The sequence below is a fragment of the Lissotriton vulgaris genome, chromosome 2_1 (assembly GCF_964263255.1).
Source record: "Lissotriton vulgaris chromosome 2_1, aLisVul1.2, whole genome shotgun sequence".
In the NCBI taxonomy this organism is placed as follows: domain Eukaryota; kingdom Metazoa; phylum Chordata; class Amphibia; order Caudata; family Salamandridae; genus Lissotriton; species Lissotriton vulgaris.
This window is the reverse complement of record NC_141687.1, coordinates 2,020,156,977-2,020,177,141: the sequence shown is the minus strand read 5'-3', so window position 1 is coordinate 2,020,177,141 and position 20,165 is coordinate 2,020,156,977. Positions and strand designations below refer to the sequence as shown.

The window sequence follows — 20,165 nt, the reverse complement described above, 5'->3', positions numbered from 1 at the left end:
GCCTTGTATGGCAGTTTGTTTGGCATCCCAGGGAAGAAGGGGGAGGATTCTTTTCAGCATTTTCATGATGCCAAAGCAGGTGGCCGAAAGTTTTACGGACTGCGTATTAAAGGACAGGGATCTGTCCAGCCACACTCCAAGGCTTTTAATGCTGTTTTTGGGAGTAGGTGGGGGGCCCAGGCTGGGTGGCCATAAAGAGGGGGGAATGCTAGGGTCTGGGGAGCCCAGGAGCATCAGCTCCGTTTTGTCCCCATTCAGTTTTAACGAGGAAAGGGACATCCAGGTTTTCACTTCCTCGAGGCAATCTCTAAGCCCGCCTGGAGCCGATGGAGTGGCTTCCTGAGTCATGGAGACCACCAGCTGCGTATCGTCCGCGTAGGAAATGATCTTAATCCCATACGGACGGACGACGTCAGCCAGTGGCCTCATGTACAGGTTAAAAAGTGCCGGGCTTAGGGATGATCCCTGAGGGACTCCACATTTCAAAGGTCTGCTGGCAGAGACAAAGTCGTCTTCAAACACACAGAAGGATCTGTCTTGGAGGAAAGATTTGAACCAGGACAAGGCTTTGTCTTTAATCCCAACCTGGGACATGCGATATAGCAGAGTGTTATGGCTAACCGTGTCAAAAGCCGCGCTGAGATCAAGGAGGATCACTGCCACTGATCCTCCTTGATCCAAGATTTTTCTCGCTTCCTCAGTGACCATAAGGAGTGCGGTCTCGGTCCCATGCTTGGGTCTGAAACCCGTCTGGGTCGGGTCCAGTAGTTGGTGATCTTCCAGAAAAATTGATTAGTTGTTTATTCGCTTTGATGCGAATAGTGTGTCTGAGGAGCTCACCCAGGATATCATGGATTTTGCGCCAATACCATTGAATGTGGTCGCATTCCCACAATATGTGCATGAAAATCCCCACCTGTCCGCATCCCTGTCTGCAGTCTCCTGTTTCCGCCTTCCCCATACGGACCAAGCCTGGTCCGATGATGTAGATTCTGTGCGATATCTTGAGCTGTATAAATCTCAGTCTGGCTGAGATAGCTACATCTCTTGGGGAAGCGACCACTTCCTGCCACTCCTCATCATCCAGTTCCAGGCCGTCTCCCTTCTACCTCTCCCACAGTTGTTGGAGGGAGTCTGCAGTGTTGTTAAGCAATTTCTTATAAGTTAGTGACACACCTTTGGTGGGAAAGTAGCCATCTAAGAGTCTATCTTCAAGGGAGGAGGACTCTGAAGGGGAGGGCCCTTTTGTTATTTATGTTTGTAGGGCATGGCGTATCTGCAGATATCTAAAGTATTCTGAGTTGGCTAGGTCATGTTTCTGCTGAAGGGAGGTAAACGTTATTACCTCGCCCTTTGCCCATAGGTCCCCAATCTTGGAGCTCCCGATAAGGTCCCACTTATCGAACCCTTTTGAGGTCCACAAATTACCCAGTATTTCGGTATCCCATAGGGGAGTTGCCAACGTCAGTTTCCGCTCCCACCCTAGGCTTCTATTTGCCGCGTGCCAAATTTGGACCAAGTGTTTGGACGGTCCCGTCAGGGGGGGGATCTCTGAGCTTTCGAGTAAAACACCCTATTGTTGTTACCTCCCGATAGCAGCCACCTGACCATGGCGAATCCCGGGTTATCCGGCGTGAGTAGGTGCCATGATTAATAGCTGCCAGGTGGGCAGCCCAGTAGTACTTTTTAAGGTCTGGAAGGCCTATCCCCCTGTCACAGCAACCTAGGGTGAATTTGTTGAGTGCTATCCGGGATCTCCCTTTCCACAGCCGGTCTCTTTGGAGACTCTCTATCTCCCTGAAGTAGTGTGCTGGAATCGCTTCCGGGCAGTTTTGAAGTGCATACAGGAAGCGCGGGAGCGACATCATTTTGAAAAGTGCTGCTCTTCCCAGCAGCGATGGTGAGAGAGCACTCCCACTGATTATATCTCGCCTTAATCTCTACAGGGGTGGAAGTAGGTTATGCTCAAATCGTAGGTTCTGATCTGGGGTAACAAAAATACCCAGGTATTTAAAGCCAATCGGGTTGATCGGATTAGGGGCAGTTTTCGGGTGGAGGGGGCGGGGGCCCCTTAAGGACAAATATGAGAGATTTACTCCAGTTTATAATGTACCCAGAGTACCTGCCGAAGGTTGCAAAAATGTCCAGCACGCAATTAAGTGACATTTTAGCAGAGGCAAGGAACAGCAAGATGTCATCTGCATACAGGGAGATAGGGTCCTCACACGTAGCCTACCATTACAGCCCAGGTATCCCTGGATCCGCATGGATCAAGGCCGCAAGTGGCTCTAAGGCTAGAGCAAAGAGGAGGGGGGACAGTGGACACCCCTGACGGGTCCCCTGGCCAAAGGTGAACACTTCAAAATTTTTATTATTTACCACCACCTGGGCCAGTGGGTCTGAATAAAGGAGTCTTACCCATTGAATGAAGCTGGGACCGAACCATCTTTATTAGTACTGCGAATAAATATGGCCATTGGATAGTATCAAATGCCATGGTGGCGTCTAGGGAGACTATAACTGCTGCCTCCTGGATTGTGTCCCGCCTTCCCATCACTCCATGTACCCTGTTTAGATTCAGTGCCGTATTGCGGTAGGACGTAAAGCCGGACTGGTCTGGATGTACTAGCCCTCTTATTACTTTAATGTATCGGTTTGCAATGAGATTTGCTAGGCTTTTAGGTTCCGCATTTAGCAGGGAGATCGGCCTATAGGAGTCACAATCGTGTTTAGGCTTGCCTTCCTTATGGATAGTGACCAGTGTTGCTATTTTCTGGTCCAGCGGAAGTTTCCCCACCCTTCTGCTCTCTTCGAACATTGCATGCAAGTATGGGGCTAGTTTGTAAGGCCGAAGTTTGTAGAGCTCGATAGGTAACCCATTTGGACCTTGGGCCTTACCCGAGTGTAGGCTCCTGATCGCCTGTGCTATCTCGTCATCCGTGAAGTCACTATCTAGTAGACTCTAGTCGTCTGCCTGCAGGGTAGGGAGCATTATGTCTTGGAGTAGTAGTTGTGAGTCGTGTTCAGTGTGTAGTGTTCTTGTGTGATAGACTGCGCTATAGTGAGCGGCAAATTTGTTGACTATTTCCCGGGGGTCAGTGATGGTCCGTCCCGTCTCCTCCCTCAACTCCAGTACCAGCCGACTTGACCTCTTTTTCTTATCTAGCCATGCAATCAGTTTCCTGGCCTTATCACCCAGATCATATATCCTGCCTTCTTGTTCCCTGCCCATGGATTGGTCCCTGTCAGTAGCTATTCCTTTATATTTGTCCCTCTTTAGTTTCAGGGTGTGTAATTTTTCAGGTGTGATGCCCTCCCCAAGGTCCTCCTCCGTCCGAAGCACTTCTTGTTCAATCTCAACTAGTTCCTTCATTTTCTCCTTGTGTGTCCCAGCAATTAGTGAGAGCACTTGCCCACTTGTAATTGACTTAAATACCTCCCACAGTGTCTGAGGGGATTGAACTGACCCTTTGTTCTCCTGGAAGTACTAGTCAAAGGCCTGTAAAAGGGCTTTTTTAATTATTGGGTTACGGAGATGCCAAAGGTTAATGGGCGAGAAAGCAAAAGACACACAATTGATGGACAGAATGCAGAACAAATCGAAACATTCACCCCCAGTGAAGAGATGGATTAAATCCATCATTCTTTTGCTCACCATGCCACCCCAGTTTAGACCTGGCCATATGCAAATCAGTCTTGACCCTTTGCCTAATGGGACCAGTCCAGCCCGAACTGCCAAGCCATGTCCTCCCTGGATGGGAAACAAGCATCCTAGGACCGGTTTTGGGGTTTCACCACTCTTCAGTAGGCGTGGGCGGAAAATCCGTTCCGCTCGCGGATTTTGCGGATTTTCGGGAAATCCGCAATCCGCGAGATTTGCGAATTTCCCGCAAAATCCGCAAATCCGCGAGCAGCGGATTTTGCTCGCACTGCTCGCACTGTTCGCGTGAGTTCGCGCCCCGCGAATAAGTGCAAAATTGCAGAAATACGATCTTAGCAAAACTGAAAGTAACTACTTACCAGGTTCAAAAGTTCAGGCTCATCATTAGTAGCCATTTCCTGGAGTGCTTCCTGAGGGGCCCCTCCAGAGTTCAGTTGCCAGTTGAAACTATTATGTGACCCTGCTCTGAACCTCAGAATAGTTACACATATGCCACAAAGGTCCTGAATTACAGCTAAGGGAGACAAGCAGGAGCCAGGCTGGAAGTTAAAATCCATTAATCAGCCCCTAATTCATTATTGTCAGTTGGGGCAGGGCAGGTGTTGTAACTAATTTTGCAACAATGAAAGCACTTAGCAAGTGCAAAAGATCACTAATCAGGGCGCACTAAGGAAGCAGGTGCCAGCTAAAAAAATATTCTGTGACACATGAATCAGCCCCAAATTAATTCAGGTCACTTGAGGCAGGGAAGGTGTGCTTTGCTTTGCCGAAAATAATGTACACTGGACAACCAGAGGGTGTGGTGATGAAACAGAGGGTGGCATGGGTGGGCCAGAGGGTGGCATGAGTAGTCAGAGAGTGGCAGTGGTGACAGAGAGTGGCAGTGATGAAGAAGAGTGTCCCAAACAGGCTGGACACGTAGAAACAACAAGTTCGCGAAACTTGCGACCCGACAGGTAAGTTCGCAATTTGCGAAAGTGTACAAAACCCTCGCGAACTGGCAGAAACACAAAAAAAAAAAATCCGCAAATTCGCGGGAATTCGCGGATTTTGCGGATTGCGAATCCGCAAATCCGCAAAATTCGCGAACGCGAGATCCGCAAAATTCGCTCATGCTTACTCTTCAGCCAGGACAGCTTGATTCCAGTGGCACAGTGAGCCCAGGATCCATGTCTGGGCATACCTGGCGTACTTAGGGCGAGCAAGCCAAAGTCACACAATTGATGGACGGAATGCAGAACAAATCAAAGCATTCACCCCCAGTCAAGAGATCTGGTTTAAATCCACCATTCTTTTGCTCACCATGCCGCCCCAGTTTAGACCTGGCCCAGCGACGGCTCGTGGAGGGAGTTACGGTGGGGCAGGAGGGTGGGGAGGGGGAGGGGCATGGTGGAGGTTGCTAAAAACCGGCATATGGATAATTGCAGGTAAGTAAACAATTTAATTAATAAAACGAATTTCGTAGTGCGCCTTGCATCGCAAAATGCAATGCAGTGCGAGCTACGAAATTCGTTTTATTAATTAAATTGTTTACTTACCTGCAATTATCCACATGCCGGTTTTTAGCAACCTCCGCCCTGCCCCTCCCCCTCCCCGCCCTCCTGCCCCACCGTAACTCCCTCCACGAGCCGTCGCTGACCTGGCCATATGCAAATCAGTCTTGACCCTGTGCCTGATGGGAACAGTCCAGCCCCAACTGCCAAGCCAGGTCCTCCCTGTGCTGGAAACATGCATCCTAGGACCGGTTTCGGGGTTTCACCCCTCTTCAGCCAGGATAGCTTGATTCCAGGTCCAGGTCCAGAATGCTTGTTTCCGGTTCAGGGAGGAACCTGGCCTGGCAGTTCGGTCTGAACTGTTCCCATGGGGCACAGGGTCAAGACTGATTTGCTTATGGCTGGGTCCAAACTGGGGTGGCGTAGTGAGCAAAAGAACGATGAATTTAACCCAGATCTTTTGACTGGGGGAGAATGTTTGCATTGTCAGCAGTCCGTCCATCATTTGTTTGCTGTAACACTTTTCACCCTAAGTAGGATGGGTATGCCCAGACATGGGTCCCTTGCTCACTGTGCCACTGGATTCATGCTAGCCTGGCTGGAGAAGGGTGACATACCCTGAAACCGGTCCCAGGATGCTTGTTTCCGGTCCAGGGAGGATCTGGCCTGGCAGTGCGGTCTGGACTGTTCCCATGGGGCACAGGGACCGATTTTCATATGGCTGGGTCCAAACTGGGGTGGCATAGTGGGCAAAAGAACAATGGATTTAACCCAGATCTTTTGACTGAGGGAGAATGTTTGCATTGTCAGCATTCCGTCCATCATTTGTTTGCTGTTACAAGGGTTAATGGGGGCGATTTTCCCCACTCTCTTCTGTCCCACGTCTATTTGAGCCCACACCGGGGAGTGGTCGGAAATACCACGAGCCAAGTGTCTAACTTCTTGTACAAGTGTAATATCGGAGGAGGGGACCAGGAGGTAGTCAATATGGGAAAAAATATTGTGAACCTCTGAATAGAAGGTGTGTTGGATGTGGTATGGGTGGTAGGCTCTCCAGGTGTCCTCTAGACACATGGCCTCCAGAAAGACCGGGTGCCATCGGTGCGAGTGCCCGAGTTCTCGGGGTGGGTGCCTATCTAAGGTGCCAGAGACTACGGAAATGAAATCCCCTCCCACTACTAGGAGCCCTTGTGGGAACGATAGTAGTACGGAGACCAAGTCTCTCAAGGTGTTTTTCTGCAAGCCAGGCAGGACATAGACTCCCAAGAGCATGAGCGGGTTGCCTTCCCATTGTCCTGTGATCGCTATGTATCGATCCCATTCATCCAACCAGGTAGAGTGTTTGTTAAAGGGCAAGGAGTTTCTCAGCATTATGCCCAACCCCTGGAATCCGTGGTGAATAATGAATGGGACAATAGACTGTAGCCCTACCTGTTCAATGCCTTACATGAATTGCCCACTAAGTGCATCTCTTGAAGCAGGATCACATCTGGGGCCTGCGTTCATTTATTGTAGCACTACACAACGTTTGACCTTGTCCCCAAGTCCATTGACATTCTAACTCAGTATCTTAATGCTCTTTTCCCTATGTGAGCCCATCAGAACCTGTTGTGCCCATGTCCCCCTCTCGAGTAAAACATGTTACAAATTCCGATTCAATAAAAACAGAAACACACAAATCCCCAAACCCCGTTGCCCCACTCCCTTGCTCCCCTGCACTCTGGGCTCAGAACTGCCCATGTATTAAAAGGAAATGCAGAGTGCCTGTCGCTCAACTTGTTAACTAAAAGTAGAAAAGTGGGGAGTGTGGTGTTCCGTTTCCTGATCCCGCCTCATACTTCTCTTGCAGTGTGTCTCCCCGAGAGGGGCTCAGTATCAGGATCCCAGGCAGGGGAAGTTCGAGACGGTCCATCAGTTTGAAATGTTCGGAGTCAAAGTATCTTTTACTGTCCTTAATAACGACCAAGTTTGCGCAAGAGTTGTTTCCATGGCTCTGCAGGGCTATCCTGCTTTTCGTGCTTAAGCACTGCCTGCCCAGTGTCTCAGTGAGAGTTGTGGTCCCTGACCGCTCTCCACCTCTCCAGCCACTCAGAAGCCGCCTCCGGGGAGTCAAAGAACCAGGCTTTAACCATCAGCTTCTATCCGGAGCCGAGCCGGGAACAGCATTGCATATGTCACTCCCTTGTCTCTGAGCTGCTTTTTGATGGCCATAAAGGATCGCCGCTGTTTCTGAACCGCTTGCATGAAGTCAGGGAAGAAGGCAATCTCTGCGTTATCTTAGCTTGTTGACTATTGTTGAATCTTTTATAGCTAGGTAGCAACAGAAAAACTGAAATATGACTATACAGCAAAGAAGAACAAAAAGTGCTGAGAAAATGTATTTAAAAAAGAACAACTTCCAAGTATGAATTTAGATCTAAGCGCAGATAACAATCAGAGCAAAGTGCCACTATCTACTCTCACGGCGTGTGCGCCAGGAACAAAATAAGGCTGATATTTGAGCTTTCTGGCAGGTAAAATCATTGATTTAAATGTATGTGCCTACAAAATGAAAGTAAAGTGAACAGTTTTTTCCGTTGCTTCTTGAGGCCCAAATGATTACCAGCAACAGAGATTTAAAAGTAACTACAAGAAAACTTACTATTTTTATTTTCATTTTCAGGGCACTGAGATGGCCAAATATTTTGAATCTTTGGTTACTAGTGATCAACTGTTTGAAATACCTGCCAAGAGACATCTAGGACTGGTTGTGTTCCGTCTAAAGGTAAATGAGGAATGGTGTTTTATTTCACTCGACCTTTTGACTGCTTTAATATCACTAAATACTGTCTAAGATCCTAGTGTTTCCATTTGGGTTAATTGTAGAAATATGGGTTTGCTAGGTTGTTTCTGATTACTGTACTTTCAGTTTCACGCCCAGACGCGCCCACAGTATCTCCTGCCTTCGTTAAGTTCTTTATGATCTGAATCATGTTGCACAGGCTTCTTTCTAATAGTCCCCTTATTGGTCTCAGGGAGTGTACACCCTTCACAGAAGATACCCTAACAACAAAATGAATGTGCTAATAAGGCATACCATCTTCATTTCTGTACACACACATTTTCATTCAATCCAGGAGTTGCGTGCAGCCTTCATTGACAATGATATTTGACGTGCTGCACAGACTCAGTGCCCCATTTACAAAGTTAAATTTACAGCTGAAGTCTAAGTTTAGATCTGTAGTCTAAGTTTAGGGTAAAATTCTAAAGTTAAACTTCATTCAGGTCTAAAGTTAGACTTCAGGTCCAATCTTAGACTTTTGGTCTAAACTTAGGCTTTAGGTCTAAGTTTACCTTTGTGAACAGGCATTGAGTATTCACGCTTATGCTCTAGGACAGTCAGTGCCAAGCGCCAATTTCTCTGCTCATCGATTCTTATATCAACAATAAAGACCTGTTTCTCACTGCTTGAAGTACCCATGCTGCTGGTTCTCTTTTTCCTGGGTTTACAAAATACTCTAAATACAGACTTCCTCTTACACAATTAAGAGAGGATGTGCCTTCTGGAACTTGGAAGCTTCCCATACTACCCCTGACCAAAGGAGGGCCTTATTTATTTAGTACAGATATCTCATATCCAGTCACACCCCTACTTCATACAGTGGATAAATGCTTGCAAAGGAAATGCTCACAAGCAAATGACTGACTGCACCAGTTTTGTTTGGAAAATATTATGTAGTATGTTTATTTGGTAAGGTAATGGGTTAACATAAGATGATCCAAGGGCAACCAGCGACGATATGAACTAATCTAACTTCCCACCTGATTATAATCATACTAACAGAGAGGGATACTCTAGCAGAACACATAAATACCTATTCCCCACCCAATATATAAAAATGAAAAAGGTTTCCCTTTTTATGTATAGAATCTTACTCAAATGCTACTCATTTGGAATGCTTAATCATTGGATATGCACCCGACGTGGTGCTAAACCCCTAGTGGGCGCAACCCCCCTCATGAAGGGAACACTTAGATATCACAGAGGCCTGGCCTATGGTATATAGTGGCAACCTCTGTAACAGGAATCTTCTAACATGGCATAAAATTACAGTAAAAGGGTTTGTTACATGAGGCCCCCCCTTCCAGCAGAGTTAAAATCACAGCTGATGTCTTTGGTGCATTTAATGTGCCACTGCATTTACACGTTTGCCATGTTTCATTCAGAACTATTTTTTGGCGCACTGCTTCAGGAACTATGATCCAGATTGCGGGCCCAAAGCACTTAGGCTTAACCCCTTCGGCGCCTATGACGAGCTCAGCTCGTCATGAGGCACAGTGGAGCTGTGCTCATGACGAGCTGAGCTTGTCATAACTGTCACCGAACGCCCACACGGGGCTAATTCCCCTCCTGTGCGGACGTTCCATGGGAGTGGGCAAAGTCGTGACGAGCTCAGCTCGTCATGAGTACAGCTCCACTGTGCAGCATGACGAGCTGGGCTCGTCACGAGCAGTGCGGCACTGCGCGTGGCCCCCCCACCCCTCGCATCGCTGGGGAAATAGCTCACGTGGAAGGGGTTAATGTAGAGGAAAATTGTAAAGTATATATACATCACACAAACAATAATAAAGTGAATACACAACACAAGAAAATTCCCAAACCAATTTAAAAAAGTATAGTACATTTTAATAAATAAAACCAGTCCAGAAGGATCAAAATCTAATCAGTAGAACAAGGGATATGCAATTTAAAATGTTTAATAAATGTAGCGCCTTCAAGTACAAAGCGCCACTCTCTGTCATCTGGCTATGCTATACTGGGGAAAAGTTGCAAGTTCAGGCCGACCGTGTTAATTTCCCTGCACAAGTTTCCTTCTCAAAGCTCAGCACGAAGAGTTCTGTTCACGGTGGAGGAGGCCGGGAGGAGGAAGGAGAGTGTTGCGGGTGTCACTGTGGCACGAAGAGCAGGCCAGAAGGCATGGGCGGTCGCCGCTGTAGTGCAAATTGGAGGTCAGGCATCACGGATGGTAGATGCTGGAGCTCGGCATTGGTGGTCACCACAGGCTGTCGTTGCTGTCGCGGGAAGTGGAGATCTCTTGTTGCCAGTCGTTGCGGGTGGACGATGTAGTGTGAAGAGTCAGGTTGTCTAGAGCATCACGTTGCCAGTCATCGCGTGCGGATGTCAGGGTTTTGGCACGAGCAGGCCTGTTGATGGTGGCAAAGAGCTCCAAAACCTCAGGATTTCAACTTCCTTTTTAGGAGGAGCTTAAGTGATGTGAGCATAGGGTCCAGGGCCTGGGGAGGCACCTCTTGGAGATCAGGAACTCACTCTAGCAGAGACAAGCAGGGCTCAGACAGGTGCAGTTGCAGATGCAGGCAGGTCCAGTGTGCCAGGTCAGCTTGGCAGTTGCAAGGAGGCCTCTGGAGCTTGTTGTGTTCCTGTACCTCACTCAGGAGGTCAGCTAGCTGACCCTTGTAGTCACTCTGTTTAGCCTGGGATGAAGGAGCAAGTCCAGTCATCTTTCTCAGAGAGTAAAGCTGTCCTCAAACAGTAGGCAGCCCTCTGGCAGCAGTAGGGCAGTCCTCCGGTGACAGGGCAGTCCTTCTTCTGTAATGGCTACAGTTCCAGGTGGGTGATGAGCGACTCTGGAGGCCCACTATTTATACCCGGTACCAGCCTTTGAAGTGGGGAGATTCCCCATACTACCACATCTGGCTCTGTTGAGGCGACAAAGTCTGGGGCGACAAAAGGCAAGGCAGGCCTGCTTTCAGATCCTACAACGGCACCATGAAGCAATTCCAAAAGAAGCTGCAAAAACATTCAAAACACCTCTGCCAGTCTCAACCTGAACATCCCTTGCCACAGCCAAATCACCGACCACCTGAGAGACCTCCAATGGCTCCCGGTCAGCAAAAGGATCACCTACAAGCTCCTCATGCACGTCTACAAAGCCCTCCACAAAGCCAGACCTGCATACTTCAACCACAGCCTCTACTTCTACACCCCTACCAGACATCTCCGCTCCACCCATCAGGCCCTGGCCACCATCCCATTGATCTGCAGGACCACCTCTGGAGGAAGATAGTTCTACTACCTCGCTGCATGGACCTGGAACTCCCTTCCTCTGCATCTCAGGAAATCACCATCTCTGCCTCAATTTAGGAAAGATCTCAAGACCTGGCTCTTCGACTGAACAGCAGACTCCCCCACCCCCTGCAGCACCTTGAGACCCTTACAGGTGAGAAGTCATGCTGTACAAAACCCTGATTTATCGATTGATTTGTGAGTGCAAGTGGCAAAGCCCTTTGAAATATAAGTGAGGCTGGGTCCAGCTCCTCCCAGTCATCCTTCCAGGATGGCCCATCCTGTCCAAACCTAGTCCCCTTTGTGCCTCTGTCAGAGCCATTCACAGTCTTGTGACCCAGGATGCTGGCAGAAGACACAAATGGTTAGGATGAGAAAAAGCTAACTTTCAGAATTGTGACTTAAAATCCAGTTTCACCATTTAATATGATTTGAAATCACAATTTATTTGAGTGTAGTAAGAGATTCTGTTTACTTCTTCATGGACCCTGGTGGGCCATCACACCTTACTCTAGTGCCCATTGTTCCCATCACCAAGGTCTCAACATTCAAGCCGATTGTTTGAAAGGTTTTCAAAAGAACAACGGTCCTAAGCCTAGAACAGTTTCTGAAAAAAATGACATACAGACCACAATCGGACAATATGTACAATTTTCTTATACCCAGCCGGGCAAAGAATTTATTTTGGGAATATATGACAAGAAGTCAATTTGTACGTTACATTATCACATCAAACATATGAGTGTTTGAAGTAAGGCACAAGCCTGTGCCGTACTCAGCAGTAGAGAAAATGTTGTGAGAAAGGGTGCAGAAGAAAGAACAGTTTACATCAGGCAAAAGAAGGGTTGAGCAAGACCTGGTACTGCTTTCGAATTTAAATTGGCAGTATTCCCTTTAGTAGAGCATACAAAAACAAATAACAATGAAATAAATGTATGTCTACATAACAGTGTCGACGGCGTTTCGATCCCGTGCTCAAAATAATGGGATCATCATCAGGACTTAATATATGCCTGGAATATCATAGAGCAATAAGCCTGTAAAGAAAAACAGGAAAAAACAGAGAGGCAATAATATTTTTAGAACGCTACTCTGTGTCTGAGAGTCATAAAAAGGTCAACTTAGTCATACTCTAACTGACATGCAATTCGGAATCGCAGTGCAGTGAATAGTGTTTGGTCGCTAGTAGTGACATGGAACCTGGACAAACCGTTGTGGCTCGGATGTGCCTATTTCGTGAAAGGCAGTCATTTCTGTGAACGTGGAGAAATGACAACTTGTGTATGTAGCGGCTACCGAAGAGTCAAATTCAATAAAGGGTTTTGCCGATAGTGGTGGAGTGCAAGACTTAAAATTGTTGGGCGTGATCGTGCTTAGGGTTAACAGTATATCGCGCCGGCATACCAAGGAGCGGGTTTGAGGATGGCGCTTTCAATTTTCGGCAGTGGCCACTAAGTGCGTGGTCCACTCAGTGCGTCAGTTGATGAACTTCAGGAAACTGAAAACAGATATGGCATTAGTTAGAAATGCGACCCTCGCGGGCTCAGGTTTCAAGCCTACTATTAGATCGGCCCTTTATTGAATTCGACTCTTCGGTAGCCGCTACATACACAAGTTGTCATTTCTCCACGTTCACAGAAATGACTGCCTTTCACGAAATAGGCACATCCGAGCCACAACGGTTTGTCCAGGTTCCATGTCACTACTAGCGACCAAACACTATTCACTGCACTGCGATTCCGAATTGCATGTCAGTTAGAGTATGACTAAGTTGACCTTTTTATGACTCTCAGACACAAAGTAGCGTTCTAAAAATATTTTTGCCTCTCTGTTTTTTCCTGTTTTTCTTTACAGGCTTATTGCTCTATGATATTCCAGGCATATATTAAGTCCTGATGATGATCCCATTATTTTGAGCACGGGATCGAAACGCCGTCGACACTGTTATGTAGACATACATTTATTTCATTGTTATTTGTTTTTGTATGCTCTACTAAAGGGAATACTGCCAATTTAAATTCGAAAGCAGTACCAGGTCTTGCTCAACCCTTCTTTTGCCTGATGTAAACTGTTCTTTCTTCTGCACCCTTTCTCACAACTTTTTCTCTACTGCTGAGTACGGCACAGGCTTGTGCCTTACTTCAAACACTCATATGTTTGATGTGATAATGTAACGTACAAATTGACTTCTTGTCATATATTCCCAAAATAAATTCTTTGCCCGGCTGGGTATAAGAAAATTGTACATATTGTCCGATTGTGGTCTGTTTTTCATTTTTTTCAAAAACTGTTCTAGGCTTAGGACCGTTGTTCTTTTGAAATAGTTGATACCCGTGGTCCAAAGCCATTAAGTGGGTCCCCCTTGTTTACTATAAAAAAAGATTGTTTAAAAGGGGCCTTAACTTTCTGCCGTCCACGTGGAGGTGCTATGTATGATGTAGGCACAACATTATCAAATCAGAGTGGCTATTACAGCCATAATGGTCACCATCTTTTAACGATGTCCATAGTTTCTGAACATTTAATCTGTGTTGATGAAGGAAACTGTCTGAACAGATTCCCCATCCTGTTTAACAATTTGCCACCTCTCATGAGCCCTACTAATCTACTACCATTCTCGATATAAATTTATAAGCTTTTGTACCCTCCATGTATTTAAGAGGAATGCAGAACTCATCAAACACGGAGAGGGAAAGCACAGGAAATGCATCACTTCGCATCTAGCCACTCTAATTCATCATTAAGGAAAATCCTATCAGTTAGCAACTTTTAAATCCACCCTTGCTCTTTCTCAAAAAGGACCTTGGAAATTTGCCTTGGAGGGGTTGTGATGTGTATTTGCTCCACTATGGCCTTATTTAAATTCTCTACTGAATGGCCAGCCATCATAGTAGTGACTCTTTTACACCGTAGGTTGCGCTGATGCTCACATCTGCTTTATTCTACTTTTCTACAAGTTATACCTACAGAGCGGAGATCACATGGACATGTAATGAGGTACACTACGAGGCCTGAGTTGCAGTTGGTATGCTTCTTTTGAATCCAGGTCTTTCCAAGTCCGAACTGCAGTTTCTTTGTCTTCTTAGACAAATCAAATGACGTATACTACACCCTCCTACGGAGGTGATGTCGAGTCACCTGTGGGATCTCCCATAGGGTTTCTTTATCACCAGAAGTTTATCTACTTGTCCAGTTCCTGCTGTGTACAAAAACGTCCTTCAGATTTCTACCCTGCTTAGACTGGAAAAAGCTGTTTTTCAAAATTCAAGGCCCAAGATTTTTAAATATGTCAGTTTCTATTGATGACTTTCTTTACCTCATTGGAGATTATATTATAAGTGATTACACATACCAACTGGTCAACACTCTCTTTGGGCCAGTTGTGGTCTATGAGAGCCTCTCTATGGTTGTTTCTAGCGTGATTTAATGACTCCTGTATGATAGACTCTGGGTACTTCCACTCTCTCTATTTGTCGCTTAAGATAGCAGCTTATTACTTAAAGTCACTCATTTTTGGAGTGACTTCAGTTGAGGAGGAATCTCTGGATTGCCCGTCCTTTGACCCTGAGTGTTCCCAGAAAGTGATATCAGATGACCTTAACCCTGATGATATCACAATCAATGACATCTCTGAAGTTTCATAATAACTGTATGATTAATATACCAGCATAACTTAGCACAAACAAATACCTATTTTAGGTACCACTTATACCAGGGTGGGGACATATTATACCAGAGCAAGATCACTCATTTCTCTTTGGTTATATGGAACAATAGGTTTTTCTAAAGAGGGTAAAGCTCCATAAAAGCTCCATTAAATAATTCGTACAATAAAATGCCTTGATTCAATAGTTCCTTGAGTGTGACCCTCAATGAAAAATGTATTGATAAACCAAAGGGAGAAGGGAAAAGAGATCTAAAAAAATCGTATTTACATCCAAGTGTGTTAATTGATATAGACTATTAGAAAATAGGAATTCATGTTAATGACTTAAATTATTCCTTATTGTGAACACATTTTGATTCATGATCATTTAGAAGGGACTATCACTCCTTGAAGCACAGAGCTGAAAGTTTTATTCAAATCCATGCGTTTTAATGTGTGCATAATAATGATAATATAGTAACAACTTTTTAAAACGTGTATTCATTGTTTAAATTTTTTATTTATTAAGAACAGTGTGCATTGCATTGCTGATTTTTTTTTCTTTTACAATACTTAAAACGTAATGTCCTCGTTCGGGTGCAAGCTGCAAAAGGTAACTAGCATTCATCCAGTCACTGCTTACCTTCTCTTCTTGCAGTGGCGCCTGGTAATCTTTGAAGGAGGTGGGGTGCAAATACTTACACTGAATTGTAGCACGTGAACAAAGCTATAAGTGCGCCCATCCTCTTATACTAAGAGCTTTTTTCAGGGCTGCTCCTATGTCAAAATTGCCTTCAGTATGCCAGTACCAGCATTTTGCAGTGGGTACCAACATAAGTCAAGAATTACCTTTGAGTATGTCAGGACCAACTATAGACTCATGCGGTTAACACTACATTCTCACTCACTCTCGCTTCCATTCATTTACTCACTCATTCTCATTCATTCTCACTCACTTACACTCCCTCATTCATTCTCACTTTACTGTATTTACTCTTATTCTCAATCACTCATTCTCACCCAGACTCACTCATGCTTTATCACTCAATTGCACTCACTCTTACTTTCACTCACACATTTGTTATCAGTGTTACTTATTCTCACTCACTTTAACTCATTTTCACTCACTCTCATTAACATTCTCTCTTACTCACTCTCGACTGCACACACTTATTCTATTCTCATTTTTACTTATTTCACTCACTTATTCTTGCTCACTCTCACTATCACTCTTTTCGCTCACATTCCCTCACGCTCTTTAACACACCTCTCACTTATATTTACTCATTCATTCCCGCTACTAACTTCCAATAATTCTTTCTCTCATTCGCTCTGACTCAATCATACTCACTTACCGTCACTGATTATCACTTATTCTCACTCTTTCGCACATCTTCACATGCACATACACATACACATACATACATGTGTGCCTCCTGCGAGTGCTTCTCAATTAGGGCCAACTCTTTCTTCTCACATGTGACGGCCAGCCCAGGTCGTGAGAGGCACCGCCGCCTGATGCGGCTCCGCTGCTGTTGGAGACGATAGCGGCATATGGAGCAGGAGGAGGGGGAAGGCTCCATGTGTGGGAACCGTGCTCCTGCAGTAGTTTCTCTGTTTTATTATAGTGAATAATAGACACTTTTTAATTATTAGTATTATAACAAATGGACAATAAACAAGGAGGGAGGAACCCTGACACTCCTGTTGTTTTAGTGCTGATTTACCTCATCTGTAACCAGGGGTCACAATAGGGGTGCCAGGAGTCACAAGCGGCAAGCCAAGGGAATGCAGCTGCAACTACAGAATAAAATAAATATTGTCCATGTGTCTGTTCTTTCTTCTGCAGCTCTTTATCCGTTTGCTTCTGTTACCCCTTTCTCTCACCTGAATCCCTTTCACCCTCTGAGCTCCCACAGAAGTCTCTTTCTATTGCCTCTCCTAACACGTTGCCTACTCTCCATCTCTTTCTCTTTCAACTTTATGTTTGTTCCTGTCTATCAACTATCAGCTAGATTCATGAAGCCAAATTGCGATCGCAATAGCTGTGAAAAAGCAATTGCGATTGCAATTTGTAGAAAAGGTATTCAACAAGCAAAATTGTGAATTCGCTAAACATTTATGCAAAATCGCTATGAAATTCGCAAAAACCAGGCAGAACACAATGTGCGAATCGGTAATAGCGAGAAAGCAGGTATTCTGCGAATAAAAGTGCGAAATCGCAAAAAAATCGCTATCGAAATTCATGAAAAATCGCAAATTTCGGAAAACCCCTAAATCGCTAATAGCGACGCGCAAATTAAGGAGAACCCAAACCAGGTGGTAACCATGAAAGAAAAAAAAAACATCTGAAAAAAAGTATTGCTAAGTACCCACAGCTGCTGGCTTGAACAAACACACTTAAGGACATGCAGCTGGAGCCTCGGGACTCTCACAATGCCAGGACTCTACATGGTGGTCAGGCGGCGAAGGCTACAGCGAGCAGCACCGAACAGACGACGCATCCAGGATCGGATATTCCGTCTGGTGGTCACCCTACTGGGTCACACCAGGGAGCAGATCTACGCAAAGTACCGCCTAAGTGGGGCAATGATAATCAAGCTGATCCGGTACCTAGACCCCCTCCTGCAGCACCCAACAAGGAGGACCCACGCCGTCCCCACAGGTATTGTGCAGCCTGCACCTACTGGCCTCCGGAAGCTTCCAGGGAATAGTCGCTGTTGCAGGGGGTATATCCCAGCCCACCATGTCCCACTGCCTAAGGAGTTACCTGGAGGCCATGCTGACCCACCTACACCACTACATTTCATTTCCCACCAGTCAACAGGACTTGAACGAAACCAAGCTGCAATTTTACAATGTAGCCCAATTTCCACACATCATAGGATGCATTGACTGGACCCACATCCACATCTGCCCACCTGCACAAACAGAATACATGTATCGGAACCGCAAGTCCTACCACTCCCTCAATATACAGATGGTATGCAATGCAAAGACAATCATCACGGACATAGTAGCACAGTACCCGGGGAGCACACATGACTCCTTCATATTCCGGCACAGTGGCCTCTACACACGACTGGCCAGGGGAGACTTTGGTGAAGGACACCTACTGGGTAAATACACATGCCACACAACAGTACAATATGCTAATGAGGCTGCGCTGCACAGGCACTCACCCTCTGCTCCTATCATGCAGGTGACAGCGGCTACGCTCTCTGTGAGTAGCTACTCATCCTATACCTCAACCCAGCAACACCACAGCAACGGCGTTACAATGCAGCACACATTCGCACAAGACATTGCATTGAACGGACATTTGGCCTTTTGAAGAGCAGATTCCGCATACTGCACAAGACTGGTGGGGCCATCAAATACAATCCAGAGGTCTGCTGCCGCATCGTGGCTGTGTGTGCTATCCTACACAACATTGCTACCAAGCACAGGATACCTGTAGACATCTCAGGCAGTGAGTCAGAAGGAGACAATCGGCCACCTGCACATGTGCGTCACGCACGCGGGGAGAATCCAGCAGAAGGACACAGGCGCCAAATCTGCATGAACTATTTCTAGTGGACCCACTCACCACACCCATTACTCAACTCATGCATGACAACATTAATGATGACATGAGGCAGTTTAAGTTTTTCAGAATTGTAGTTACTGTTAATTCACAATAAACATGGCATTCTGAAAAGTGTTCAAAGATTGACATATTGCGTCATATGTCCAGGTGAGTCTGAATGGCATGCTTGTTGTGTCAGCATGTGGCCTCTTTGGAATGCACCACAGTTCAGTGGCGTCTGCGGGTAGTTGCCCCAGACCTCCTTCTCTACGTCCTCCTCCTGATTTTGCCGTGCGGCAGCAGAGGGCCTGCTGCTGCGGCGGGGTGCCACGACCGGTGGTATAGACTGGCTGCTGTGGCTTGATGTTGCCTCACTGTTGTCGTCTGCCCCCCCGCCTGGCCATGGCCACTGGCTTGCATGCCCTGCATGGCCACTGATATGTTTTCCAGGGCTGTAGCTACGTCCTGGCAGCACTGCACCATTTGTACCTGCATGGCCAGGGATCATCGCGATAGCGGTGAGGTGGCGTTACCAATGATGTGGTTTGACCTCGTGTACGCCGACAGGCGAGTCAACAGTTGATGGTGTCGGCGGCGATTGACATTCCGCTGACGGGCCATTGCCTGTGTGTTGGCCTCCACAGCTGCAGTCATTTGTGTGACGTTACGTGCCGTCTTATCCAGTTGGAGGTGGATGGCGGCTAGGTGTCGGGCCTGGGTCTGGTGAACACTCAGCATCCTGCGCTCAATGGAGAGCCCACCTGCTCTAACACTTCTGCCCCTGCCAGCGCGGGATGTATTGGTGCGCGGCTCCCTGACCAGACCGCTCGTCTGGCTCCTCACAGCCGCAGGGCGGCGGGTTTGTTGGTGAACTGCTGCTGGTGTTGCAGGCCGCACTGCTGGCTGTGTGCTGCGTGGTACGACTGCAGCGCCTGTTGTCACGGGGGTTGGACGGGCCACAGGGGCGGGTGGTGGGATGACCGGTGTTGTTGCATCTTGCCTTGATGGTCCGGGCTGTGGAGTATGGTGTGTATGGTAGGGTGTTGAAATATCGATTACAAAAACATAGTTGACATAAATATAGTTGTAAAAATATAGTTTACAAAAATATCGACACCCTATACTTAAACAGGTAAGTACATAAATATCTACTCAAAAATATTGTTGTAATAAATATAGATGTAAAAAATATCGAATTTTTAAATTAGTTAAATTTACATTAAATAATAAATAAATATAAGTACTATTCACAAAATACATTACATTACTTTTATTTTTAAACTATTGAAAACTAATTAACTACACTTTTTCATTATGAACTTAATAAATGTGTACATATACATATATTTAACACATTACTTTATATAACAACAATAATACATACATATAATTAAAATATACAATATATTATTAGTTAACACATTTGATAGCGTAGGTGTAAAAATTACTATTCCCACTCCAGAGGGTGCAACAGTAAGGAAAGCGTTAGATAGCATAGGGGTAAAAATTACTATTCCCACTCCAGAGGGTGCAACAGTAGGGAAAGTGTTGGATAGCGTAGGAGTAAAAATTACCATTCCCACTCCAGAGGGTGCAACAGTAGGGAAAGCGTTGGATAGCGTAGGGGTAAAAATTACTATTCCCACTCCAGAGGGTGCAACAGTAGGGAAAGCGTTGGATAGCGTAGGGGTAAAAATTACTATTCCCACTCCAGAGGGTGCAACAGTAGGGAA

General features: G+C 46.0%; 1 protein-coding gene across 1 annotated transcript in view; it reads left to right on the top strand.

Annotated features, from left to right (window-relative positions):
* HDC (histidine decarboxylase) overlaps positions 1–20,165 on the top strand; it is a 247,775-nt gene that overhangs the window by 206,282 nt on the left and 21,328 nt on the right. Inside the window, exon 11 of the mRNA XM_086958246.1 lies at positions 7,817–7,918. Coding sequence (XP_086814372.1) covers positions 7,817–7,918 — 102 coding nt within the window. The remainder of the gene's footprint in view (positions 1–7,816; positions 7,919–20,165) is intronic.